Source organism: Amia ocellicauda, chromosome 16 (genome assembly GCF_036373705.1).
Source record: "Amia ocellicauda isolate fAmiCal2 chromosome 16, fAmiCal2.hap1, whole genome shotgun sequence".
NCBI lineage: Eukaryota > Metazoa > Chordata > Actinopteri > Amiiformes > Amiidae > Amia > Amia ocellicauda.
In genome coordinates this window covers 2,305,807-2,333,670 of record NC_089865.1, presented here as the reverse complement: position 1 = coordinate 2,333,670, position 27,864 = coordinate 2,305,807, and the positions used below count along the sequence as shown (strand labels likewise).

Genomic DNA, 27,864 nt, shown 5'->3' with positions numbered 1-27,864 from the left:
TGAATTTAAACCTAGAGATTTCATATTCATGCAGGCAGTAATTCCTGTTTAAGTGTGTTGTATTTGCCTGATTCTATTTAGTCTTCACTGGCTGATCTAAATATCTATCTCCCCCCTTAATATTTCCTAGTGGAAAGTGACATTACCAGAAGGGATGTTGTGTTTCTGCTGGATGGTTCTGATACCACTAGAAATGGATTCCCAGCAATGATTGACTTTGTTCAGAGGGTAGTGGAGAACCTGAATGTGGATGAGAACAAGGATCGTGTTGCTGTGGTCCAGTACAGTAATGATCCTGCAGCAAATTTCTATCTGAATACATACTCTAGAAAGGATGAAGTCATTAACAGAATCCAAGGCCTGAGACACAAAGGAGGCAGACCACTCAACACTGGAGCAGCTCTCCAGTTTGTTAAGAACAATGTCTTTACTGCTCCTGCTGGCAGCAGACGTACTGAAGGTGTTCCCCAGATTTTGGTTGTGTTGACTGGTGGAAGGTCAAGTGATAGTGTTGATACACCAGCCTCTGATCTGAAAAAACATGGAGTCTTGATCTATGCAATTGGAACTAGGAACTCTGATAGCAGAGAATTGCAAAAGATCTCCTCTGAACCCAGTTCTGCTCAGTCTGTGTCTGAGTTCTCTGACCTGCCAAGCATTGAACAGCAGCTTGTTTCTTCTGTGGATCGTGTTGTAACAGAGATCACACCTGAAGCACCAACTGTTATAGGTAAGAACCAAAGTGTAGTGAGACATAAAATAAATTTAAACCTAGAGATTTCATATTCATGCAGGCAGTAACTCCTGTTTAAATGTGTTGTATTTGCTTGATTCTATTTAGTCTTCACTGGCTGATCTAAATATCTATCTCCCCCCTTAATATTTCCTAGTGGAAAGTGACATTACCAGAAGGGATGTTGTGTTTCTGCTGGATGGTTCTGATACCACTAGAAATGGATTCCCAGCAATGACAGACTTTGTTCAGAGGGTTGTGGAGAACCTGAATGTGGATGAGAACAAGGATCGTGTTGCTGTGGTCCAGTACAGTAATGATCCAGCAGCAAATTTCTATCTGAATACATACTCTAGAAAGGATGAAGTCATTAACAGAATCCAAGGCCTGACACACAAAGGAGGCAGACCACTCAACACTGGAGCAGCTCTCCAGTTTGTTAAGAACAATGTCTTTACTGCTCCTGCTGGCAGCAGACGTACTGAAGGTGTTCCCCAGCTTTTGGTTGTGTTGACTGGTGGAAGGTCAAGTGATAGTGTTGATACACCAGCCTCTGATCTGAAAAAACATGGAGTCTTGGTCTATGCAATTGGAACCATGAACTCTGATAGCAGAGAATTGCAAAAGATCTCCTATGAACCCAGTTATGCTCAGTCTGTGTCTGAGTTCTCTGACCTGCCAAGCATTGAACAGCAGCTTGTCTCCTCTGTGGATCGTGTAGTAACAGAGATCACACCTGAAGCACCAACTGTGATAGGTAAGAACCAAAGTGTAGTGAGACATAAAATGAATCTAAACCTAGAGATTTCATATTCATGCAGGCAGTAATTCCTGTTTAAATGTGTTGTATTTGCTTGATTCTATTTAGTCTTCACTGGCTGATCTAAATATCTATCTCCCCCCTTAATATTTCCTAGTGGAAAGTGACATTACCAGAAGGGATGTTGTGTTTCTGCTGGATGGTTCTGATACCACTAGAAATGGATTCCCAGCAATGACTGACTTTGTTCAGAGGGTAGTGGAGAACCTGAATGTGGATGAGAACAAGGATCGTGTTGCTGTGGTCCAGTACAGTAATGATCCTGCAGCAAATTTCTATCTGAATACATACTCTAGAAAGGAAGAAGTCATTAACAGAATCCAAGGCCTGAGACACAAAGGAGGCAGACCACTCAACACTGGAGCAGCTCTCCAGTTTGTTAAGAACAATGTCTTTACTGCTCCTGCTGGCAGCAGACGTACTGAAGGTGTTCCCCAGCTTTTGGTTGTGTTGACTGGTGGAAGGTCACGTGATAGTGTTGATACACCAGCCTCTGATCTGAAAAAACATGGAGTCTTGATCTATGCAATTGGAACTAGGAACTCTGATAGCAGAGAATTGCAAAAGATCTCCTCTGAACCCAGTTCTGCTCAGTCTGTGTCTGAGTTCTCTGACCTGCCAAGCATTGAACAGCAGCTTGTTTCCTCTGTGGATCGTGTTGTAACAGAGATCACACCTGAAGCACCAACTGTTATAGGTAAGAACCAAAGTGTAGTCAGACATAAAATGAATTTAAACCTAGAGATTTCATATTCATGCAGGCAGTAATTCCTGTTTAAGTGTGTTGTATTTGCCTGATTCTATTTAGTCTTCACTGGCTGATCTAAATATCTATCTCCCCCCTTAATATTTCCTAGTGGAAAGTGACATTACCAGAAGGGATGTTGTGTTTCTGCTGGATGGTTCTGATACCACTAGAAATGGATTCCCAGCAATGATTGACTTTGTTCAGAGGGTAGTGGAGAACCTGAATGTGGATGAGAACAAGGATCGTGTTGCTGTGGTCCAGTACAGTAATGATCCTGCAGCAAATTTCTATCTGAATACATACTCTAGAAAGGAAGAAGTCATTAACAGAATCCAAGGCCTGAGACACAAAGGAGGCAGACCACTCAACACTGGAGCAGCTCTCCAGTTTGTTAAGAACAATGTCTTTACTGCTCCTGCTGGCAGCAGACGTACTGAAGGTGTTCCCCAGCTTTTGGTTGTGTTGACTGGTGGAAGGTCACGTGATAGTGTTGATACACCAGCCTCTGATCTGAAAAAACATGGAGTCTTGATCTATGCAATTGGAACTAGGAACTCTGATAGCAGAGAATTGCAAAAGATCTCCTCTGAACCCAGTTCTGCTCAGTCTGTGTCTGAGTTCTCTGACCTGCCAAGCATTGAACAGCAGCTTGTTTCCTCTGTGGATCGTGTTGTAACAGAGATCACACCTGAAGCACCAACTGTTATAGGTAAGAACCAAAGTGTAGTCAGACATAAAATGAATTTAAACCTAGAGATTTCATATTCATGCAGGCAGTAATTCCTGTTTAAGTGTGTTGTATTTGCCTGATTCTATTTAGTCTTCACTGGCTGATCTAAATATCTATCTCCCCCCTTAATATTTCCTAGTGGAAAGTGACATTACCAGAAGGGATGTTGTGTTTCTGCTGGATGGTTCTGATACCACTAGAAATGGATTCCCAGCAATGATTGACTTTGTTCAGAGGGTAGTGGAGAACCTGAATGTGGATGAGAACAAGGATCGTGTTGCTGTGGTCCAGTACAGTAATGATCCTGCAGCAAATTTCTATCTGAATACATACTCTAGAAAGGATGAAGTCATTAACAGAATCCAAGGCCAGAGACACAAAGGAGGCAGACCACTCAACACTGGAGCAGCTCTCCAGTTTGTTAAGAACAATGTCTTTACTGCTCCTGCTGGCAGCAGACGTACTGAAGGTGTTCCCCAGATTTTGGTTGTGTTGACTAGTGGAAGGTCAAGTGATAGTGTTGATACACCAGCCTCTGATCTGAAAAAACATGGAGTCTTGATCTATGCAATTGGAACTAGGAACTCTGATAGCAGAGAATTGCAAAAGATCTCCTCTGAACCCAGTTCTGCTCAGTCTGTGTCTGAGTTCTCTGACCTGCCAAGCATTGAACAGCAGCTTGTTTCTTCTGTGGATCGTGTTGTAACAGAGATCACACCTGAAGCACCAACTGTTATAGGTAAGAACCATAGTGTAGTGAGACATAAAATAAATTTAAACCTAGAGATTTCATATTCATGCAGGCAGTAACTCCTGTTTAAATGTGTTGTATTTGCTTGATTCTATTTAGTCTTCACTGGCTGATCTAAATATCTATCTCCCCCCTTAATATTTCCTAGTGGAAAGTGACATTACCAGAAGGGATGTTGTGTTTCTGCTGGATGGTTCTGATACCACTAGAAATGGATTCCCAGCAATGACAGACTTTGTTCAGAGGGTTGTGGAGAACCTGAATGTGGATGAGAACAAGGATCGTGTTGCTGTGGTCCAGTACAGTAATGATCCAGCAGCAAATTTCTATCTGAATACATACTCTAGAAAGGATGAAGTCATTAACAGAATCCAAGGCCTGACACACAAAGGAGGCAGACCACTCAACACTGGAGCAGCTCTCCAGTTTGTTAAGAACAATGTCTTTACTGCTCCTGCTGGCAGCAGACGTACTGAAGGTGTTCCCCAGCTTTTGGTTGTGTTGACTGGTGGAAGGTCAAGTGATAGTGTTGATACACCAGCCTCTGATCTGAAAAAACATGGAGTCTTGGTCTATGCAATTGGAACCATGAACTCTGATAGCAGAGAATTGCAAAAGATCTCCTATGAACCCAGTTATGCTCAGTCTGTGTCTGAGTTCTCTGACCTGCCAAGCATTGAACAGCAGCTTGTCTCCTCTGTGGATCGTGTAGTAACAGAGATCACACCTGAAGCACCAACTGTGATAGGTAAGAACCAAAGTGTAGTGAGACATAAAATGAATCTAAACCTAGAGATTTCATATTCATGCTGGCAGTAATTCCTGTTTAAATGTGTTGTATTTGCTTGATTCTATTTAGTCTTCACTGGCTGATCTAAATATCTATCTCCCCCCTTAATATTTCCTAGTGGAAAGTGACATTACCAGAAGGGATGTTGTGTTTCTGCTGGATGGTTCTGATACCACTAGAAATGGATTCCCAGCAATGACTGACTTTGTTCAGAGGGTAGTGGAGAACCTGAATGTGGATGAGAACAAGGATCGTGTTGCTGTGGTCCAGTACAGTAATGATCCTGCAGCAAATTTCTATCTGAATACATACTCTAGAAAGGAAGAAGTCATTAACAGAATCCAAGGCCTGAGACACAAAGGAGGCAGACCACTCAACACTGGAGCAGCTCTCCAGTTTGTTAAGAACAATGTCTTTACTGCTCCTGCTGGCAGCAGACGTACTGAAGGTGTTCCCCAGCTTTTGGTTGTGTTGACTGGTGGAAGGTCACGTGATAGTGTTGATACACCAGCCTCTGATCTGAAAAAACATGGAGTCTTGATCTATGCAATTGGAACTAGGAACTCTGATAGCAGAGAATTGCAAAAGATCTCCTCTGAACCCAGTTCTGCTCAGTCTGTGTCTGAGTTCTCTGACCTGCCAAGCATTGAACAGCAGCTTGTTTCCTCTGTGGATCGTGTTGTAACAGAGATCACACCTGAAGCACCAACTGTTATAGGTAAGAACCAAAGTGTAGTCAGACATAAAATGAATTTAAACCTAGAGATTTCATATTCATGCAGGCAGTAATTCCTGTTTAAGTGTGTTGTATTTGCCTGATTCTATTTAGTCTTCACTGGCTGATCTAAATATCTATCTCCCCCCTTAATATTTCCTAGTGGAAAGTGACATTACCAGAAGGGATGTTGTGTTTCTGCTGGATGGTTCTGATACCACTAGAAATGGATTCCCAGCAATGATTGACTTTGTTCAGAGGGTAGTGGAGAACCTGAATGTGGATGAGAACAAGGATCGTGTTGCTGTGGTCCAGTACAGTAATGATCCTGCAGCAAATTTCTATCTGAATACATACTCTAGAAAGGAAGAAGTCATTAACAGAATCCAAGGCCTGAGACACAAAGGAGGCAGACCACTCAACACTGGAGCAGCTCTCCAGTTTGTTAAGAACAATGTCTTTACTGCTCCTGCTGGCAGCAGACGTACTGAAGGTGTTCCCCAGCTTTTGGTTGTGTTGACTGGTGGAAGGTCACGTGATAGTGTTGATACACCAGCCTCTGATCTGAAAAAACATGGAGTCTTGATCTATGCAATTGGAACTAGGAACTCTGATAGCAGAGAATTGCAAAAGATCTCCTCTGAACCCAGTTCTGCTCAGTCTGTGTCTGAGTTCTCTGACCTGCCAAGCATTGAACAGCAGCTTGTTTCCTCTGTGGATCGTGTTGTAACAGAGATCACACCTGAAGCACCAACTGTTATAGGTAAGAACCAAAGTGTAGTCAGACATAAAATGAATTTAAACCTAGAGATTTCATATTCATGCAGGCAGTAATTCCTGTTTAAGTGTGTTGTATTTGCCTGATTCTATTTAGTCTTCACTGGCTGATCTAAATATCTATCTCCCCCCTTAATATTTCCTAGTGGAAAGTGACATTACCAGAAGGGATGTTGTGTTTCTGCTGGATGGTTCTGATACCACTAGAAATGGATTCCCAGCAATGATTGACTTTGTTCAGAGGGTAGTGGAGAACCTGAATGTGGATGAGAACAAGGATCGTGTTGCTGTGGTCCAGTACAGTAATGATCCTGCAGCAAATTTCTATCTGAATACATACTCTAGAAAGGAAGAAGTCATTAACAGAATCCAAGGCCTGAGACACAAAGGAGGCAGACCACTCAACACTGGAGCAGCTCTCCAGTTTGTTAAGAACAATGTCTTTACTGCTCCTGCTGGCAGCAGACGTACTGAAGGTGTTCCCCAGCTTTTGGTTGTGTTGACTGGTGGAAGGTCACGTGATAGTGTTGATACACCAGCCTCTGATCTGAAAAAACATGGAGTCTTGATCTATGCAATTGGAACTAGGAACTCTGATAGCAGAGAATTGCAAAAGATCTCCTCTGAACCCAGTTCTGCTCAGTCTGTGTCTGAGTTCTCTGACCTGCCAAGCATTGAACAGCAGCTTGTTTCCTCTGTGGATCGTGTTGTAACAGAGATCACACCTGAAACACCAACTGTTATAGGTAAGAACCAAAGTGTAGTCAGACATAAAATGAATTTAAACCTAGAGATTTCATATTCATGCAGGCAGTAATTCCTGTTTAAATGTGTTGTATTTGCTTGATTCTATTTAGTCTTCACTGGCTGATCTAAATATCTATCTCCCCCCTTAATATTTCCTAGTGGAAAGTGACATTACCAGAAGGGATGTTGTGTTTCTGCTGGATGGTTCTGATACCACTAGAAATGGATTCCCAGCAATGACTGACTTTGTTCAGAGGGTAGTGGAGAACCTGAATGTGGATGAGAACAAGGATCGTGTTGCTGTGGTCCAGTACAGTAATGATCCTGCAGCAAATTTCTATCTGAATACATACTCTAGAAAGGAAGAAGTCATTAACAGAATCCAAGGCCTGAGACACAAAGGAGGCAGACCACTCAACACTGGAGCAGCTCTCCAGTTTGTTAAGAACAATGTCTTTACTGCTCCTGCTGGCAGCAGACATACTGAAGGTGTTCCCCAGATTTTGGTTGTGTTGACTGGTGGAAGGTCAAGTGATAGTGTTGATACACCAGCCTCTGATCTGAAAAAACATGGAGTCTTGGTCTATGCAATTGGAACTAGGAACTCTGATAGCAGAGAATTGCAAAAGATCTCCTCTGAACCCAGTTCTGCTCAGTCTGTGTCTGAGTTCTCTGACCTGCCAAGCATTGAACAGCAGCTTGTTTCCTCTGTGGATCGTGTTGTAACAGAGATCACACCTGAAGCACCAACTGTTATAGGTAAGAACCAAAGTGTAGTGAGACATAAAATGAATTTAAACCTGGAGATTTCATATTCATGCAGGCAGTAATTCCTGTTTAAATGTGTTGTATTTGCTTGATTCTATATAGTCTTCACTGGCTGATCTAAATATCTATCTCCCTCCTTAATATTTCCTAGTGGAAAGTGACATTACCAGAAGGGATGTTGTGTTTCTGCTGGATGGTTCTGATACCACTAGAAATGGATTCCCAGCAATGATTGACTTTGTTCAGAGGGTAGTGGAGAACCTGAATGTGGATGAGAACAAGGATCGTGTTGCTGTGGTCCAGTACAGTAATGATCCTGCAGCAAATTTCTATCTGAATACATACTCTAGAAAGGATGAAGTCATTAACAGAATCCAAGGCCTGAGACACAAAGGAGGCAGACCACTCAACACTGGAGCAGCTCTCCAGTTTGTTAAGAACAATGTCTTTACTGCTCCTGCTGGCAGCAGACGTACTGAAGGTGTTCCCCAGATTTTGGTTGTGTTGACTGGTGGAAGGTCAAGTGATAGTGTTGATACACCAGCCTCTGATCTGAAAAAACATGGAGTCTTGATCTATGCAATTGGAACCATGAACTCTGATAGCAGAGAATTGCAAAAGATCTCCTCTGAACCCAGTTCTGCTCAGTCTGTGTCTGAGTTCTCTGACCTGCCAAGCATTGAACAGCAGCTTGTTTCTTCTGTGGATCGTGTTGTAACAGAGATCACACCTGAAGCACCAACTGTTATAGGTAAGAACCAAAGTGTAGTGAGACATAAAATAAATTTAAACCTAGAGATTTCATATTCATGCAGGCAGTAATTCCTGTTTAAATGGGTTGTATTTGCTTGATTCTATTTAGTCTTCACTGGCTGATCTAAATATCTATCTCCCCCCTTAATATTTCCTAGTGGAAAGTGACATTACCAGAAGGGATGTTGTGTTTCTGCTGGATGGTTCTGATACCACTAGAAATGGATTCCCAGCAATGACTGACTTTGTTCAGAGGGTAGTGGAGAACCTGAATGTGGATGAGAACAAGGATCGTGTTGCTGTGGTCCTGTACAGTAATGATCCTGCAGCAAATTTCTATCTGAATACATACTCTAGAAAGGAAGAAGTCATTAACAGAATCCAAGGCCTGAGACACAAAGGAGGCAGACCACTCAACACTGGAGCAGCTCTCCAGTTTGTTAAGAACAATGTCTTTACTGCTCCTGCTGGCAGCAGACGTACTGAAGGTGTTCCCCAGATTTTGGTTGTGTTGACTGGTGGAAGGTCAAGTGATAGTGTTGATACACCAGCCTCTGATCTGAAAAAACATGGAGTCTTGATCTATGCAATTGGAACTAGGAACTCTGATAGCAGAGAATTGCAAAAGATCTCCTCTGAACCCAGTTCTGCTCAGTCTGTGTCTGAGTTCTCTGACCTGCCAAGCATTGAACAGCAGCTTGTTTCTTCTGTGGATCGTGTTGTAACAGAGATCACACCTGAAGCACCAACTGTTATAGGTAAGAACCAAAGTGTAGTGAGACATAAAATAAATTTAAACCTAGAGATTTCATATTCATGCAGGCAGTAACTCCTGTTTAAATGTGTTGTATTTGCTTGATTCTATTTAGTCTTCACTGGCTGATCTAAATATCTATCTCCCCCCTTAATATTTCCTAGTGGAAAGTGACATTACCAGAAGAGATGTTGTGTTTTTGCTGGATGGTTCGGATACCACTAGAAATGGATTCCCAGCAATGACTGACTTTGTTCAGAGGGTAGTGGAGAACCTGAATGTGGATGAGAACATGGATCGTGTTGCTGTGGTCCAGTACAGTAATGATCCAGCAGCAAATTTCTATCTGAATACATACTCTAGAAAGGTTGATGTCATTAAGAGAATCCAAGGCCTGAGACACAAAGGAGGCAGACCACTCAACACTGGAGCAGCTCTCCAGTTTGTTAAGAACAATGTCTTTACTGCTCCTGCTGGCAGCAGACGTACTGAAGGTGTTCCCCAGATTTTGGTTGTGTTGACTGGTGGAAGGTCACGTGATAGTGTTGATACACCTGCCTCTGATCTGAAAAAACATGGCGTCTTGATCTATGCAATTGGAACCAGGAACTCTGATAGCAGAGAATTGCAATTGATCTCCTCTGAACCCAGTTCTGCTCAGTCTGTGTCTGAGTTCTCTGACCTGCCAAGCATTGAACAGCAGCTTGTTTCCTCTGTGGATCGTGTAGTAACAGAGATCACACCTGAAGCACCAACTGTGATAGGTAGGAACCAAAGTGTAATGAGACGTCTGACAGATATAAAGCTAAAGATTAATGATCAGGGCAGTATTTCTTGTGTAGCAATGAGATAAACACATAGAATTTCGTAATACACTAGTTTTTCTAATTCCAAATTTCTCTCCCTTGATATTTCCCAGTGGAAAGTGACATTACCAGAAGGGATGTTGTGTTTTTGCTGGATGGTTCTGATACCACTAGAAATGTATTCCCAGCAATGAAAGACTTTGTTCAGAGGGTAGTGGAGAACCTGAATGTGGATGAGAAAAAGGATCGTGTTGCTGTGGTCCTGTACAGTAATGATCCAGCAGCAAATTTCTATCTGAATACATACTCCAGAAAGGATGAAGTCATTAAGGGAATCCAAGGCCTGAGACACAAAGGAGGCAGACCACTCAACACTGGAGCAGCTCTCCAGTTTGTTAAGAACAATGTCTTTACTGCTCCTGCTGGCAGCAGACGTACTGAAGGTATTCCTCAGATTTTGATTGTGTTGACTGGTGGAAGGTCACGTGATAGTGTTGATACACCAGCCTCTGATCTGAAAAGACATGGAGTCTTGATCTATGCAATTGGAACCAGGAACTCTGATAGCAGAGAATTGCAAAAGATCTCCTCTGAACCCAGTTCTGCTCAGTCTGTGTCTGAGTTCTCTGACCTGCCAAGCATTGAACAGCTGCTTGTTTCCTCTTTGGATCGTGTAGTAACAGAGATCACACCTGATGCACCAACTGTTATAGGTAAGAAGCAAAGAACATTGAGATGTAAAATGATTTTAAACCTAGAGATTTCACATCCATGTGGTCTGTAATTCCTGTTTAAGTGTGATGTATTTGCCTGATATATTTTGTCATTTGTCATGGATGCTGGCAGCTGCTTGTCCTGTCACTGGTCCTCTCACTCTTGGACTAATGCAACTCCCTCCTGGCCGGCCTCCTTGCAACTTCTACCTGGTGCTAGGTGTGGTTATAGTGTGAAATTGGCCTACTGGTCTATGGTATGGAGTTGGGTCAAGAACAATAGATATCGGTGGACTCTGAACTAAAATTGGTGCTCAATCTTATTGCAGGGTACAGATGAACAGTAGTGCGACACTCCATCACTGCACAGTTTTACAAATATAAAGGAATTTCTTTCTTTCTTATAGCGGACTGTTCCTCCTGTACATTATAATTACTCAGATAAATGGAAGGTTATATTATGGTATTTGTGGAAGTTTATATGGGCATAAGCAATGCTTCACTCTAAGGGGCCTTACGAAACAAGCTTTTGAAATTGAAAAATTGTCTGAGAAGCACAAAACACTGCTTTAAACTTTACCACTCCAAATTTCTGGTTGAACTTTGGTCATCCCATGTAAATAAAAAATTACAGAAGAAGGCTTTAATTCTGCTTTGTATTTGCCCAAGATTGATTTATACAATTATGGAAGACTTTCCCATTGTTTACATTTTATTTCCAATGATTGTTTTCCATAAGGAGATCAACAGACACAATTGTATGTATTTTTCACTGGATTAAGTGTAATTTGTAGTTTCTTTCCTTTACATGAGAAGTTATAATCTTGTTTTCATGTATTTCCTTTGCATATATTGTGCTTATTGACCTTAATTCTGTTCATCAAGCTCTCCTTGATGCTTGTCATTCCTGCTACTTGGTATGGTTGGTATCCTAACAGTTTCATAATTTTGTCTTCATTTTTGAATATGTGATATGACCACAGTTCTTTGAGGACAATGTCTTTACTGTTACTTCTGGCTTTAGACGCGGCAGATAGTTTGGGGATCTGAGAGTTAGTGAGGGGAAAATTGTGGAGGCTACTTGATTCAAGGGTTTGTCCTATGTGGGGAGCAGTGATTGGGTTGAGAGGATAATGGGGGCAAGGGAATAAATATGGGTGCCCTGGTTCCCATGGAGAAGAAGAGAGAGAGACTGACTGTCTTCACTGTTTCTGTCTTGTATGTCTTGAAGGGGTTTTCCCAGATTTTAGTTATCCTGACTGGATGGAGGCCCAGTGATGAATTTATACATCTTGCAACTGCTTTAAACAGAAATGGGGTGTGGTGTTTAGTGCTGGAACATGAAACACAGATAATAGAGATCTCCAGATAGAGAATATTAACTAGGATCACATGAAACCATCATAGACTTTGGTGAGCTACCAAATGTCTTACAGGATGGATGTGTTGTCTTCTTTAAGAATGCCATGCTTATAAACATAATGGGTAAAGAAATGGGTACAATTGAATTAACCCTAACTTTTAGTTTGGAATACCTGAACACTGGAGCAGCTCTCCAGTTTGTTAAGCACAATGTCTTTACTGCTCCTACTGGCAGCAGATGTCCTGAAGGTGTTAATTCAGATTTGTATTCTGCTGACTGGCGGAAGGTCCAGAGATGATGTGAGAGGATGTGCACCTGCTCTGAGATGCCTTGGTGTGGTTCCGATTAGTCTTGGACCCCGTTCACACTTGAGATTTAGGCCAAAACTAGTCTCGCTTTTTGACCCGGCCTAAATCTTTTGAGGCGGCCTAATGCCGGCCTAAATGTGAATGTGACACACCGGGCCCTGTATTGTTTGAATGTCATATCGATCTATAGCCTTAAATGTACTGATACATTTCACTAGATCACATCTTTATATATATTAAAAAAGTCTAGGCTAAGTAATGAGTTATAATGATAACAGTAAACAGTTCAAACTACTCGGTCGATTAAAATAAAAGTGTGTAGCTGGTAAACTTGCTATTGTTTTTTTCTTGTACTAAGTATGATTGAAGTCTGGAATATAACAGTATGTATTTTACATGTGAAAATTGCATTGTGAAATTGTGAACGGAACCAGGTAACTTTATTAATTATCCGAATTTTGCATTAAAACTATATAAATTTAACCAAAGCAGGTTTCCATTCAAAGCAATGCATTTTAAAACGAGACCAGCTGTTTACTATCCAATCCGAAATGCGATTATATTGAGCTGAGCAGTACAATCACAAATGCCGGTGTTGGAGGTAACAACTGGGACGATGCAGAAATTAAAGCGCTGTTTACAATGTGGATGGAAGATAAAGTTAAGACAGAAACTGAAGGAAGTGTGCAGCTCTGCTGTCTATGAGGATATCACTATAGACACATCACAGAGGCTTCTTTCGATGCCTACGATTTTTTGTGATTTAATGTGGATGTCCTAATAAAGGTGCTTCGCTTTGGGTAAATTGTATAACAGCACTTTTAGACTTGCAGAACCAAAGCTAGACATTTGAAAAGGGAAATCTATAAATTCGATTCCCCATTGAACCAGCACATTTTTTAATTATATTAGAAAGCTTCGGGTGCAAGTGGTTAACATTACTTTCAAAGAAAATATAGAACCGATCAATAGCCAATATATTTACATCAATATTAATAAGTTGTGATTATAAATACAGCGCATACACCTGTAAGCAGACCTAATGTCTTGCGTCACTGGTTTGTTTGCGCAGATTTGTTTATTCCCGGCATGCATTTAGTTTAGGCCGCCTTTTCGCTCGCATATGTAAACGCACTTAGGCCTCCTAAAACCACAAATGTGAACGGGGTGTCTGAAAAAAGCCGGACTAAATTTGAGGCGGGCCAGGGCCGGCCTAATAAGTGTGGACGGGGTCTTGGTGTCAGAAATTCTGACACCAGAGAGCTACAAACAATTTATTTCCCTAATGAAACATACTATGTTTGTGAATTCAGCAATCTTCCAAATATCCAAAGGGAACTACTGACCTCACTTACAAGGGCAGCAAAACTGAGATAGGTAAGAGAAAGATCAGTAGAGTTTTGCAGTTTTAGCAACAAAAGTGCCACATCCAATCATCAACATTCACGTTTAATCAGATGTATTATTTCAAAACTGTACTGCTGTAATAAGCTGCAGTGATACATGTCATGTCATAATGATTACTTTTTCCCTTGACAGATTTTTATTTAGAGAAATATATATCTCTCTGTTTAGAATGTCTTTCATATTATTGTATTGCAGAACTTTGTTAAAATATCATTTTGTTTGTTTGTGTTTGTTTTGTCTTGTTCTTGTTGTCACTCTTTCAGTTGCCTCTCAAGGTCCAAAGAAGGATGTCATCTTCCTGATTGATGGATCCAATGATGTCCGACAGGATTTCACAGTCATTCAGGAATTTGTCAGGAGAGTTGTGGAAAACTTGAATGTGGCGGAGAACAATATCCGGGTGGCCGTTGTCCAGTTCAGTGATACTCCAAAAGCTGATATCTACTTGAATTCCCACTCTACCAAGCAAGGTGTTCTGAATGCCATTAAGGGACTGAGACATAAAGGCGGGAGTCAGCGTAAAATTGGTACAGCCATCGAATTTGTCAACTCTAATGTGATTTCCCCGGCACGTGGCAGCAGGAAAGAGGAGGGTGTCCAGCAGTTTTTAATTGTTGTCACAGGAGGCAGGTCCTCGGATGATGTGAGACGCCCAGCCTCTACTATAAAGAATGCAGGAGTTGTGCCTTTCAGCATAGGAACTCGGAATGCTGATCCCAAGGAACTTCAAGTGATTTCTTTCCATCCTAGTTTTGTTTACTCTGTTGATGGCTTCCGTGAAATCTATAATGTCCAGCAGAACCTCGTCTCCTCCCTGACAGAGTTGTCCATAGAAGAACTTACAACAGTGCCCCAAGAACCTACGGTGGTCCCAACAGTCAGAGGTAAATATATATACAGACGGGTGACAAATTAAAGGAAAAACCAACATAAATTGTATCAGTAAGGGTTGGGCACCACAAGGCCCAGAACAGCTTCAATGCTCTTGGCACAGATTGTACGAGTCTCTGACTCTACTGGAGGGATGGACACCATTCTTCCAAAAGATATTCCCTCATTTGGGGTTTTGATGATGGTGGTAGAGAGCGCTGTCTAACACGTCGGTCCACAATCTCCCACAGGTGTTCAACTGGGTTGAGATCTGGTGACTGCGAAGGCCATAGCATATGAGTCACATCATTTTCATACTCACCACACCATTCAGTGACCCTCGTGCTCTGTGGATGGGGCATTGTCATCCTGGAAGAGACACTCCCATCAGGACAGAAATGTGTCCCCATAGGATAAAGGAGATCACTCAGAATAACTTTGTAATGATTTGCAGTGACCCTTCCCTCTAAGGGGGCAAATCATGCCAGGAAAATGCCCCCCACAGCATAACAGAGCCTCCGGACCCCCTTACTGTAGGGGTCCAGCAGTCAGGCCTGTCCCGTTCTCTTGGTGTCCCACACATGCACTCGCCCACTTGTCCAGAACATGAGCCAGTTGAGCGTCTGTGTGACTGAAGCTCCTGCCATTCGTGCCCCAATAATGCCCCCTCTTTCAACGTCACTTAGATCCTTTCATCTTGCCATCTTGATCCAAAATCGAGGTCAACTGGGCCTGCTCAGCATTTGTATACATGCACAGAGCATGACAGGATGTCAATTGCTTAGTTGTATCATGTATTACACCTCTTTGGAGGTGTCTGCATTCGTTATATAGGTCTATATGAAATCTGCTTTATTATTTTGAATTTTCAGATGAAAATCCTGATTTCTGTTTTTTCAGTTAAAAATGTTTGTACTTAGTTTTTGATGTTCAAGCATCCATTTATATTAATATAGCTGTGGGAAACACAGAAACAATAATATATGAGCAGATGGACCTCATTTCCCCTCTGGTTTGATGTGTTCGATGCCTTTCATGATTTTGAAGACTACCCACATTACTGACATGTTGGTATGTAGTACGTGGTATGTAGTACGTGTAGGTTTCGAATACAGCCACTGTATAAGGTGCGCTGTTGCACTCCTCACCAGTTGCCAAAAGCAGCCGTGGAAAAAAAAGAAAGTTTGTATTTCTAACAAATAATTAATTAATTATGTTCATCACCTTACATTGTAGTAGTAGTAGTAGGATTAATCATGACATGCATACATAGATACCAATCGTTTTCAATGTCTCTTTTAACAGACTGTGGTGGCATCAAATTCAACTTGTGAGCGTCATGTTTTGTTGTTAACTTAAAAGCATGTAAATAATAATATAATTAAATGATTTAATAGGAGTTATGCTGATATGCTGTGTGTCCTTTCTTTACTTGATACACAAACGTATGTATTTTATGACTGTACAGCATGAAAATGTTTATTCTTATCCTACTGAGACCCACCATTATAACTCTTATTCAGTTATTGGTCATTGTTTTCACTCATGCGATACCGGAGCTGCAGTAGAGAGAGTGAAGCAGCACATATATATATATATATATATATATATATATATATATATATATATGTTCTTTAAACTGACTTTATTGTAATGTGTTTGAGTGCCTGATTTCCATTTTTTACCCTGAATTATGTTATTCCGTCTGTTTTCTCCGCAATTCGGATTTCATATAGCGCTAGTTATGTTCTTCCACTCATTTATTCAGGTTTTTACTTTAATCTGTCACCCGTCTGTATATTCAGGGTTATATTTATTATTGAAATAGTCAATAATATTTTAGAATATTCATTTGTGTAAGACCCATAATGTTAAAGTAATTAAGTATGTATTTACAATCTACTACTTATGGTGTTGTATGTATCAGTAAACTACCATTCACTTATTAATTGTGGTCTAATACATTGTCTTAAGTTCCAGGAGACAAGAGAGATGTGGTGTTTTTGATCGATGGAAGAACTGTCCCTCGCCCTGAATTCATGGCCATCAAGGACTTCATTTTGAGAGTGGTTGACACTCTGGCCGTGGATCTGGATCACTCGAGGATCTCAGTCGTGCAGTACAGCGAGGACCCCAAGGTGGAGTTCCTGCTCAATGAGCACTCCACCAAGGACGAGGTGCGCAACGCAGTCAGGAAAATGAGGAGCAAAGGAGGGCAGGCACTGAACACTGGCAAGGCCTTGGAATTTGTCTCCAAGAATATCTATCAGAGGTCAGTAGGCAGCAGACTTGAAGAAGGTGTTCCACAGTTCTTGGTCGTCATTTCTGGAGACAGATCTTTAGATGATGTCTCCGGCCCTGCTCAGCACCTCAAGAGAAGCCGTGTGGTTCCGTTCGCTATTGGAACACAAAATGCTGATGCAGAGGAACTGAAACTCATAACACTCAAACCTGAATATACATATAGCATCAGGACTTTCCAAGACATCTCCAGCATCGAACAGCAGCTGTTGGCTCCACTGCAGACAATGAAAACCTCTGATTTTGATATTCCCACTCTACCAGGTAAGAATCAAAAATGTATCTTCAAAGTTCTGATCAGTTGCACATACTGAATCATTTTTTCATTTAGTGGTTATCTAGTCTCTACTAACAATTTCAGCAAAGTTAACTTGTTTTTCTTTCTCTACATTTTTTTTTTAGCTCCTTCCGATATTGGTAAAAGGGACATTATTTTCCTTATCGATGGCTCTGACAGTGTTGGAGTTGATGGAATAGCGAACATCCGTGATTTCATGTTAAAGGTGCTTACGCAACTTGACATCAAGCCTGACCAGATCCGCGTTGGCGTGGTGCAGTACAGTAACAGGCAGAAAACAGAGTTCTCCCTGAACACCCACTTAACTAAGGAAGCTGTGTTGGGTGCAGTGAGGAGACTTCGTCACATGGGAGGCCCCACACCAAACCTGGAAGAAGCTATCAATTACGTAATCAGAAAAGAAATAAACCCTTCGGCTGGGGTCAGACTGGCGGACGCCTCTCAGCACTTGGTGGTGCTCACTGGAGGAAGGTCCCCAAGCGACGTCAGCCAAACCGGCCCATTTCTAAGGGCCGCTAGAATCAACTGTATAGGAATTGGCACTAGAAATGCAGACCAAAGACAGCTGAGCCAAATTGCCACCTCACCTGATGATGTTATCCAGGTGGCTAACTTCCCGGAGCTCACCTCAATTACGGACAAGGTGATTCAAAGACTCGGAGGGGAAATTCTAGAGCCAACTGAACCACCAAGTCCTGAATATCCAGGTAGGTAAACAAATTTGGAACAGAGTTTGCTGGTTATCAGATTAATAATGATGATAATATAGGAAATGGTGAGATCTGAAAAGATTGGTTAGAAATTGATCAATACAGTAGTTTTACTTTAACTAAGTGGACATGACTAACTTATTTATGTTTTTATTCCTCCTTCTCTCTCCATTTCTCATCTCGGCAGGTATTCCTAAAAAGATGGCCGATATTGTGTTCTTAGTGGATGGATCCATTAACTTTGGTCGCGACAACTTTAAAGAGGTCATGGTGTTCATCCAAAACTTGATTGACCTCTTCTACAACGAACAAGATAATCTGCAGATTGGCCTGGCACACTACACTACGGACGTGACCGATGTGTTCTTCCTTAATACCTATAAAAATAAAGACGATATCATTGAAGCTATTGGCAGGGCCGAATACAAAGGAGGGAGGAATATAAACACAGGTGCTGCCATTAAACATGTTCAGGAACAGCATTTCATTAACGCAAAGGGAAGCAGGAAGGACAAGGGGGTTCCACAGATTTTGATGCTTGTGACTGGCGGGGAGTCCAGCGATGACAGTAAATCAGCAGCCCTGGCACTGAAGTCTTCCAATGTTCGGATATATGCAGTGGGAGTGGGCGACATCCTAGACGAACTTAACAACCTTGGCAGTGAGTCGACCACTGTGGCCAGGGCTAGCACCGTCCAGGGGCTTTCAGAGCTGAATGAGCAGATCCTGGACACGCTGGTTGACGAAGTGAAGGGGATTAAACTCTGTACAGGAGCAAAAGAGCCAGCCAGGGGTAAGAGTGATTTAAATGATTAAATGATTTAAATTCCCTTGTAGGGTAGTTTAAGAAGTAGGGGTGTAACGATTCACCGATTCTAATCGATTCGCCAGTCCAGCTGTTTGAGATCAGACTGCACTGAATTCCCCAATCTGGTCCATATGTTTTAGCAAACCTGTCAAATATCAATCCGCTCGTCACAAACTGGCCAACAAACCGATACAGCAATTGCAGATCAGATCATAATGTGTCATTGTCATTGGTTTCTGCTATAATGATTCTTAAAAAAGTATATATAAAAGATCAAAATCAAAAATCAAACCCACATTTAAACTGTGAATACACACGAGTCAGCGAACACTATGAACACAAAAGAGCCTCCTTAATAGGTGATCATAATACAGTTTGGTTTTGGGGTTTAATATAGCCCCTTCTCCCAATAAGGAGTGGACAGAGGACAGTGTTAGGTTATATGTGTCAGTCTAGACCCACCACCAATGTGTTTAGCTGTTCCATACGTTTCTCCACATTGATGCAGAATATTTGTATACATCACCAGTAGTCTTAAACCCTGAACCTTACAGTGTACCTCATACATCTTTGTGACAGAGTGCAAATTCGAGGTCTTGGTGGGCTTTGACGTCTCCTCCGTCGGCGCGGGACAGAGCATTTTTGCAGCTCAGAGAGGCTTGGAGTCCAAGATGGAGGCCATTCTTCAGAGGATCTCCCAGATGTTGCCAACGAGCTGCCTAGCCACCGAGGTTCCCTCTATTCGAATCGCTCTGATGGCAGTGAACGCCAATGGACCGCAGCTTGCCTTTGATTTCACAGAGTACAAGCCAGAGCTCTTCAAGTCCTTCAGAAGCCTGCACACTCGTGGGCCATACATCTTTGACGTGAAGACTGTCAATGCTTATGCTGACAAGTTCCAGAGAAGTGGCACACAGGGAACAGTGAAGGTATGTCCGCCACTCAATTAGGAATTCTTTACTTGACAAATAGTTATAAATCGCATGTGAGGAATCGGCCAATCAGAGCAGCATTGTAAAGAGTTCCTATACCTCCTATCATGTGTATAGATGTGCTGATAATTATCAGGATTTAAAAATTCTTCCATAAACAGCAATATTTCAGGCCACTTAAATGTGAGTACTGATAGTTTTGCGGGATGTACATATGCTTTTAATAGTTTTGTTATGTTTAACCAGCATGAAAATGCAACACAAAATGTTTAACCAGCATGAAAACGCAACACAAATTGGCTACTGTAGGTCAGTTATTGCAGATCCTGGACCGAAACATTTTTAGATGGGGAGAAGGGGGGTTGATTGTAAAAAAAATTACTGTACAGATATCTGTGTGTCCAATCCTTACCAGTGTGATTTATAATAAATGAATGTGTGCAGAGTGTTCAACATGTTCAATTAGATGCCTTAGCGTTGCATCACATTTAGTTTCTAGACTTGTATGATGTTGAATGTGAACTTAATTCTTGACAGCAAGAAGAATTTCAGAGTTTAAACAAGGAAAATGTTCAAAGGTAGTAATCTTAAAATGTTTCTTATACCCTTTGTTATTTTAGGTTGTGATCCACCTAACAGATGGCTTAGACGCGCCTTATGCTGATGTAAAACAACGTGTGGAAACCCTTCGAGTTGCAGGTGACCTGGATATCCCATAATGATAACATTTTGTGGTTGCAGCATCGTTTCCTTGCAATTAGATAATACATACTCAACTGGATTATCAATCAGTCAACTTCGCCCATTTCATAACTTTTCGCCCCTTTCGTTTCATACGCACGACCATCCTCCTCCTCAGACCAATTTCTCTCTTTTGTGGCAGATGTGAGTGCCTTTATTCTGGTGGGTCTGGAGAGAGTGCAAGGGTTCGAAGACACAATGATGCTGGAATATGGCCGTGGCTTCAAATACACCCGACCCCTTCGCATTAACCAGCTGGACCTGGACTACGAGCTGACAGAAGAGCTGGTGAGCTGCTGAAGTCCGCTCACAGTGCAGCACTGTTGTCCATTCGGAGGGGTCATGTGTTAACTCCTCTCCTTTTTTCTTCCTCTTACCCAGAATAACGTGGCGGAACGGGAGTGCTGCATGGTCCCCTGTAAGTGTACAGGACAGAGAGGTGATAGAGGAAGTGTGGGGATCTTGGGACCCAAGGTAAATTCATAATCTTCATTCCATTCATCTAAATGGTGTTATTAGATTAAAAGCAATTTTTAAACGGGATGTCTGCCCGGTGACTCTGTGGTTAAAATGGATTATACCAAAAATGTGTATTAAGCTATCATGTCCTGCCAGTGCAGCAATTAGCTTTCCTAACATTGTCCTTGTGTCGTGACTCTAGGGAGGACCAGGCGGACCGGGTTACAGAGGCCATCCAGGCGATGAAGGTGGACCCGTAAGTAGAATGAAGAAACAGCATTGTTATGATCAAAATATCACCCTCACTACCAGATAGACAGATCGATAGATAGATACATATAAGGATGCCTATGTTCTTATTGTGCATAAATGTATAAAGGCATACATCTAATTTCCATTGGCTGACACTGCAGGGTATAACTTACAAAGGGTAACAAACAAGATGAGGCCATTCAAACCACCATTCTTGTTTGGTAGCAAGTGACGTACTGATCCTAAAATCTCATCCAGTCCAATATTAAGAGCGTTTTTTTGGTTGTTTGTTTCTTCCTGTGACAGGGCGAGAGGGGACCTCCAGGTGTCAATGGGACCCAGGGATTCCAGGGCTGCCCAGGACAGAGGGGCATTAAGGTCAGATCTACAAAGTGTTCCAACTCTACTGGCCACTCCAGGATTCAATTTAAAAAAAAAATGTATACGTCCAACAAGCAATCCACTAAAGTCCGTTGCATTGACAACAGCTGTTTCTCTCTCTTTTAGGGTTCCCGGGGCTACTCAGGGGAAAAGGTAATGTACTGTCATCATGGTGAAATAAGCTAGTTTTCTTTTTGCTTCATTTATTTATTTACGACAGTCATTCAATCTTATGCTTTCCCCTCGTGTTTAAAGGGTGACTCTGGAGAAATTGGCATCGACGGAATCGACGGAGAAGAGGTGAGCAATGATGGGGTTGTTGTTGCTCTTTTTACACTCAGCCCTCAAGTTATACATAATATTTGTATGAAAAACTCATTATCAAGCTCTGCATGTTTATAATGAAGTATAACTATAATACCGTCTCTCATTAGACAGCTAGCTAACACAGCTGTTGCAAATATCATACCCAGTGCAGGGCGACAGCACCACTTTAATTTGTCTTCAATTCCCATAACATTTCTCAGTACATAGCGCTGGATTTCTTAGTCATGGTCAGACTGAACTGCAAATGAAGAGAGTATGTATTCTCCACATGTATTACTCAACATGCAGAGAGAAAATAATCTCCATGTTTTATTAAATTATTCTCTATCTCTAGGGAGAGAGAGGCGTTGGTGGTCTTCCAGGAGACCGAGGTGACCCTGGAAACAGGGTGAGTGATCTTCCTGCCCTGCTCTCACTGACTGACAATTCCACATCATGCCTTATACCTGGTCCTGGAGGAGACTCTCAGACTTGTGTGCTCCCTCAGATTGCATATATAATCTCTCTTTTGCACAGTTTATTGGTCCCTAAATGTTAACACCTCGTTCTGGCTTCTTCCAAGATGTAATGCTGTAGTTACCCATAGTACTATCTTTCCCAGATCTCTAGAAGGTGATATATTTAAGCGGCCCTGTTTTAAAACACCCTGCTGATACAGATTACCCCATTACAGACGACATAGCTCCTTGAAGGCGAGTCACTCAAGGGGCAGAAGAATGGCTGCTAAGAATGTCTGTGGCCACTTTCATAAATCACTGAAGGTGGCACACCAAGGAACCCATAAGGGCACCTATGTTATTGTTTTAAGCAGATGGCCACTGGGCTTCACCAATCCTTAAACCCAATTCCGAATCCAAACTGTACCATTAAAATAACTCCCCATTATGTATTTGTTTATGATACTGCAATAGTTAACACAGATCTGAGTGTGTCGTAATGATGATAACCTGTTTGCCTCTGCAGGGAGCCAAAGGCAGTAAAGGCGAGACTGGTGACAGAGGAGAATTTGGCATCAGAGGCGACCCAGTGAGTGTGTTAATCTTTCACTAGACATTCAATAAATACACATTTCTCCGGTAAGAGCTGGGGGGGAGGTCTGAGGGTGTTTTCTCCGTGTAGCAGCACTACGCTTCTGTAAATAATTATTTTGGGGGGCTTTGGGGGGCCAAATAATACTGCTGGTGGGCTGCCAGTTGGGGAATCCTGCGATAAGGTGTCCTTCAAAATCAAACACGTATGTGCAGACTTACTTGAAGATGTCAGTTCAGAACAACAGTTATCCCTTTTCAGATCTATCCTAATCTCACTCTCCTGTTGTTTTTTAAAATCATTAAAAAAATGAAAATATATTTTTTAGGGTACCTCTGGGACAGATAACACTCAAAGAGGACCAAAGGGACAGAAAGGAGATATTGGACCAATGGTAAAGTACACCTGTTTGTTTGTTTTCTGATCCATGATGTGTTTATTTGATACCACAAGTAGCAGACATCGTCATTAACCTGGCAGGTGATACCGAGGAGTCGTTCGCCTGGAAACTCTTCAGTTTTGAGCTTCACTTTTTTTTATAGTCTGTACTATCGTTTACTGAAGGGCAGATTTATCCCCTTTCCTCTCTCTCTCTCTCTCTCTCTCTCTCCCTCTCGCTCTCTCTCTCTGTCTAAAGTTTGGTAAGTGAGACTAGTCATTGTCATTATGTTGGTACTGCTTTGTTCATCCAAAACCCAGCTGTGCCGAAAATGCGTAGCTTATAGTTATCTATGCATCTTTGGTGATGGTTACTCGTATAGTCAAACGTGAACTCACACAGATATTGTCCTGCCACTCTGTAGGGAGATCCCGGGGACGATGGAGCCAAGGGTAGTCCTGGCGTTACAGGAAAGAAGGTATGATGTTTCCACTGTTGTGCATTTTTCATTCTGTTCTGTGCATTGCAAAAGGCCACCATAAGTCGTAAGTCAACCTATACACTGTCCTTCATCATGATATTATATGTTTATTATTTGTATTAATGCAATTGAAGATTATAGGTTGTTTATTTTATAAGCTTAATAAAACCAATATATTTGACGACACTTATGTCAGTGTTGCAGAGGACTTCCAGCTCAGGACTTCAAGCTTTTGTAGATCTGAATGATTCAGTGTGTACTGACTCTCTACTAGCCCCTCCTAAAGGGGCCAAACCCTTTTATAGCGTTACCTATATAGGTTTTCGAGTTAGTATGCAGTACATAGCGAATTACAGGACACACTGATCTCAACAAACTGCGACATGTTGAATGTGTATTTGTGTGACTAATGCACTGCCTTTTCTTTTAAACAAGGGCTCTCAAGGCAGGAGGGGCCCCCGCGGACCACAGGTGAGTGCTGTGCTGCAGAAAGAATCACCTGCAAGGTGACAAAGGAGAAGAAAGGAACCACGCTCACAGTATTCATAAGTTAACGTGTTTAAATACTGAGTGTCGCCTGGGTCTGTATGTTTTAAAGCAAAGTTCAGTCCTGGTCCAAGAGAACTACACAATCTTCTGTTTTCAATTCAAATCTCAGTTCCGAATCAGTCAGTTAATTTTTCATGAGTGACATGATCTGCGGCCACTATGAAACCTGCCGTGTCGGCACTCTCTGGGACCTGGGCTGGAGGCTGCCCTTTCACATGCGTGTTTAATTTCCATTGATCGATGTGCGGAGCTTGTGGTGTGCTCAGAGCCTCTTTCTGAGCCCCGTGCTTCACTGAGGCACTGTGCCTCTAACTCTGTGTGTGTGTGTGTGTGTCCTCAGGGTGTTTCAGGACTCACAGGTCCTCCGGGCCCAACAGGAGAACTGGGAACTCGAGGTTCTCAGGTAGGTCTTCCTAAACCACTGCAAGGCTAGCTTCATGGGTGTTTTCATTTTATGATATGGATGTATCTATTTCCTGTATTTGAGTTTTTACATGCTAATAGTCTTACCAGGAGGCTTAAGCAATCTTATTTCCATTGCAGGGTCCCATTGGACCCACTGGAACCCCAGGAATCAGGGGAGAGGATGGAAACCCAGGGCAAAGGGTAAAAGAACAATACTGCTGTAGATGAGAAGATATCTATTATTATTATTTAACTATACGAAAATTACAATGAGAATGGTTATAAGTAGCACTTATCCTTTCGTATTACTGAAAATTGAAACATTCAATGATATGATCAGTGTACCAACAGTGATTGAAAAATTGAACTGTTTTTCTCGCTTCATGACAGGGCCCAGGAGGACCCCAGGGACCCCCTGGTGACACTGGCAGAAGAGGACCTGTTGGCCGAAAGGTACACATGCACTGCAACTAACTACAGATACTAGGCTGACACGCTGGCCTCCAGTCCAATGATTAGTTTTGTTCATCACAGCCAAACTAGAACCCATATTCAAGTGTACCTTATCCTTCCTTATAAGGTGAATCTGAATTATATGATTCTCTTCACATAAATCAAACAGCAGGATTCTCTCCTATGCAATAGTTTGTTGAAAGGCAATGCTGCACACAAGCCCTGGATTATCGGACGGTTTGGAACCTGTGCCCATGTGGCCCAGTGTCAATGGCTGCCCTGTCTCTTAAGGTGTTCCACACTGTGCCACTACCACACATTAAGCATGAACAGATGTTACCATTAACTGGCTTTTGTTGTTAATAATAATATTATTAATATTAAAGATAGAGATTTTCAGGAGCAACATATAACTAGATTTATTACGTGTAATTTATGATTCTTCTTCTATTCCCAGCTGAACTCCCTTATGCAATGAATGGCAGTGCTATTTGGGGATTTGTTACCAACAGAGTGTGTCTTGTTTGTCTCACAACAGGGAGAAGCAGGAGATTCCGGTCCTAAAGGAAATTTTGGACCAGTTGGTCCACGTGGCCAACCTGTAAGTACCTAAGACTAACAGCTAGTAAGACATGATGTTTATCAGCTACCCCTGTGGCTAGTAACTGACCAGACAATGACTGAGACTTGAGCCTCTTTCAGTTCTCATGAAGTTGTATTACAGTGTGATGACTTTAGGCTCGCCTTGGCCAGCACTCCTCCAACATGACCAACGCTCATTTATACCTCAACATAATGTAAAGGTCAGGTTTAATACACTGTGTGTGTGTGTGTGTGTCTGTGTGTGTGTCACAGACACAGACACATACACAGACACACACACACAGACACACACACACACACACACACACAGACACAGACACACACACATAGACACACACAGACACACACACACACACACACACACAGTCACAGACACACACACACACACACATACACAGACAGACACACACACACACACACAGACACACACACACAGACACACACAGACACAGACAGAAACACACACACACACAGACACAGACACACACACATAGACACACACAGACACAGACACAGACACACACACACACACACAGACACACACACACACACAGAGACACACAGACACAGACACACACACACAGACACACACACACACACACAGACACACAGACACAGACACACACACACACACTCACAGACACACACATACAGACACAGACAGACACAGACACACTCACAGACACACACACACACACACAGACACAGACAGACACACACACACACACACACACTCACAGATTAGATCAAGAACACATGAGATATTTAGGAAGCTTTGTGTCTGAAGAAACTTTGAGCAGTCAGGGAATAATTTAGTAATTTGCAATACTATTCAAGTTGGGCTGTTCTCCTAACACATTGTCTTAATCAGGGTGAAGATGGACGAGATGGATTTGGACCTCCTGGTCCTACAGGCAGAAAGGTAAAAATCAGTTTATTACTTCAGTGATCTTAAAAAGTGGAATCATTATGACATGGACATTTTGCTTACAAACTGTAACACTCACAAAACTGATTGTCTTACTACGAGTCTGTTGTTGATTCTTGCACGTTTAGTGCAGGGAAAGGGCTGTTACTCATTATTTGATTGACTCATTATTTCATGCGTTTTAAATATTTCACTCCTGTTAAGCGCCTTGTTTTTCTAATGCAGGGTGATCCAGGATTCCCGGGATTCCAAGGACCAAAGGTAAAGTATTAACAGCCTTTTAATTAATCCTCGGGCCAGCACTGTCTGCAAACTAAACTGAAATCTCACTGATATATGAACCGCTATTTGAGCCTTGATATCCTTGTCGGAAACATTGTCCTTTCATGAGCACAGCTGTGTCAATGCCGCTCCTTTCTCCTGGTCTTCTGTGAGGTGCACGTACAGTACTGTTGTGTTAGTGCTGGCCACACTCACATCTGGCCTTTGCTTCATTAACAGGGGGCCTCTGGTGATCTGGGTTCGAAAGGATCTCCTGGCATGAAGGGAAATCGTGGACAGAGGGTGAGTGCCACAAGGGAGCAGGCGGAATATTCCTTACTATTAGAGTTTACTATTGTATCATGTCTTATTAGTGACAGTATATTGATGATGCTGGAACGAGATTTTTCATTTAAAAACAGCTAGGACACCATGTTGACTTACCAGATATCTGGATGAGGATTGTCTTTAAATAAGTCTTTAAAGTTCCTGATATTTTCTTTCAGGGTAATGCTGGTAATATTGGTGAACCTGGACAGAAAGGAGATATAGGACACTACGGACCTAAGGTAAGAGATTATATTTAGAGTGATGCCGAGGTATAAGGGGTATTTAGATGAGCTGGGTGAGTTATTGCCTTTGCATTTCTGAGGCAATAGTACACTGTGGGCTGGCCTTGGAAAAATACATGTGGTCAGTGATAATGTGATTTTATTTATTTTGGCCCTTTTCTCTGGCTCCTGGGAGCTGATATATTTAATTGTCATCATCGTCAGCGGTTTCTCACAAGTCTGTTGTCAGATATGCCCCTCTTCAACATTCAGTGCATTTTCTTTATTTTTCATGGTCTGTGCATGGGAATTCAGCAGGCCAGGCACAGTGATGAGTTTTTGTTGTCTGTTTTTACAGGGAGATAAAGGAAAACCTGGACCTTACCCTGAGGTATGTGAGCTACCCTTTTTGGGAATTAAGTAAAATTGAAGAACAGAATAAGCAGGAATTAAAATGTGTTAT

The 27,864-nt window shown here is 42.0% G+C and overlaps 1 protein-coding gene across 1 annotated transcript in view; it reads left to right on the top strand.

The window, feature by feature from the left end:
• col6a3 (collagen, type VI, alpha 3) overlaps window positions 1–27,864 on the top strand; it is a 106,169-nt gene that overhangs the window by 67,619 nt on the left and 10,686 nt on the right. The window contains exons 6-31 of the mRNA XM_066688498.1: window positions 13,947–14,567; window positions 16,528–17,118; window positions 17,257–17,859; window positions 18,050–18,655; window positions 19,250–19,599; window positions 20,223–20,301; window positions 20,486–20,631; window positions 20,725–20,817; window positions 21,005–21,058; window positions 21,361–21,432; window positions 21,562–21,588; window positions 21,691–21,735; window positions 22,097–22,150; window positions 22,726–22,788; window positions 23,120–23,185; window positions 23,595–23,648; window positions 24,087–24,122; window positions 24,541–24,603; window positions 24,744–24,806; window positions 24,996–25,058; window positions 25,597–25,659; window positions 26,533–26,583; window positions 26,815–26,850; window positions 27,091–27,153; window positions 27,357–27,419; window positions 27,760–27,792. Of these exons, the coding sequence (XP_066544595.1) occupies window positions 13,947–14,567; window positions 16,528–17,118; window positions 17,257–17,859; window positions 18,050–18,655; window positions 19,250–19,599; window positions 20,223–20,301; window positions 20,486–20,631; window positions 20,725–20,817; window positions 21,005–21,058; window positions 21,361–21,432; window positions 21,562–21,588; window positions 21,691–21,735; window positions 22,097–22,150; window positions 22,726–22,788; window positions 23,120–23,185; window positions 23,595–23,648; window positions 24,087–24,122; window positions 24,541–24,603; window positions 24,744–24,806; window positions 24,996–25,058; window positions 25,597–25,659; window positions 26,533–26,583; window positions 26,815–26,850; window positions 27,091–27,153; window positions 27,357–27,419; window positions 27,760–27,792 (4,058 nt within the window). The remainder of the gene's footprint in view (window positions 1–13,946; window positions 14,568–16,527; window positions 17,119–17,256; window positions 17,860–18,049; window positions 18,656–19,249; window positions 19,600–20,222; window positions 20,302–20,485; window positions 20,632–20,724; window positions 20,818–21,004; window positions 21,059–21,360; window positions 21,433–21,561; window positions 21,589–21,690; window positions 21,736–22,096; window positions 22,151–22,725; window positions 22,789–23,119; window positions 23,186–23,594; window positions 23,649–24,086; window positions 24,123–24,540; window positions 24,604–24,743; window positions 24,807–24,995; window positions 25,059–25,596; window positions 25,660–26,532; window positions 26,584–26,814; window positions 26,851–27,090; window positions 27,154–27,356; window positions 27,420–27,759; window positions 27,793–27,864) is intronic.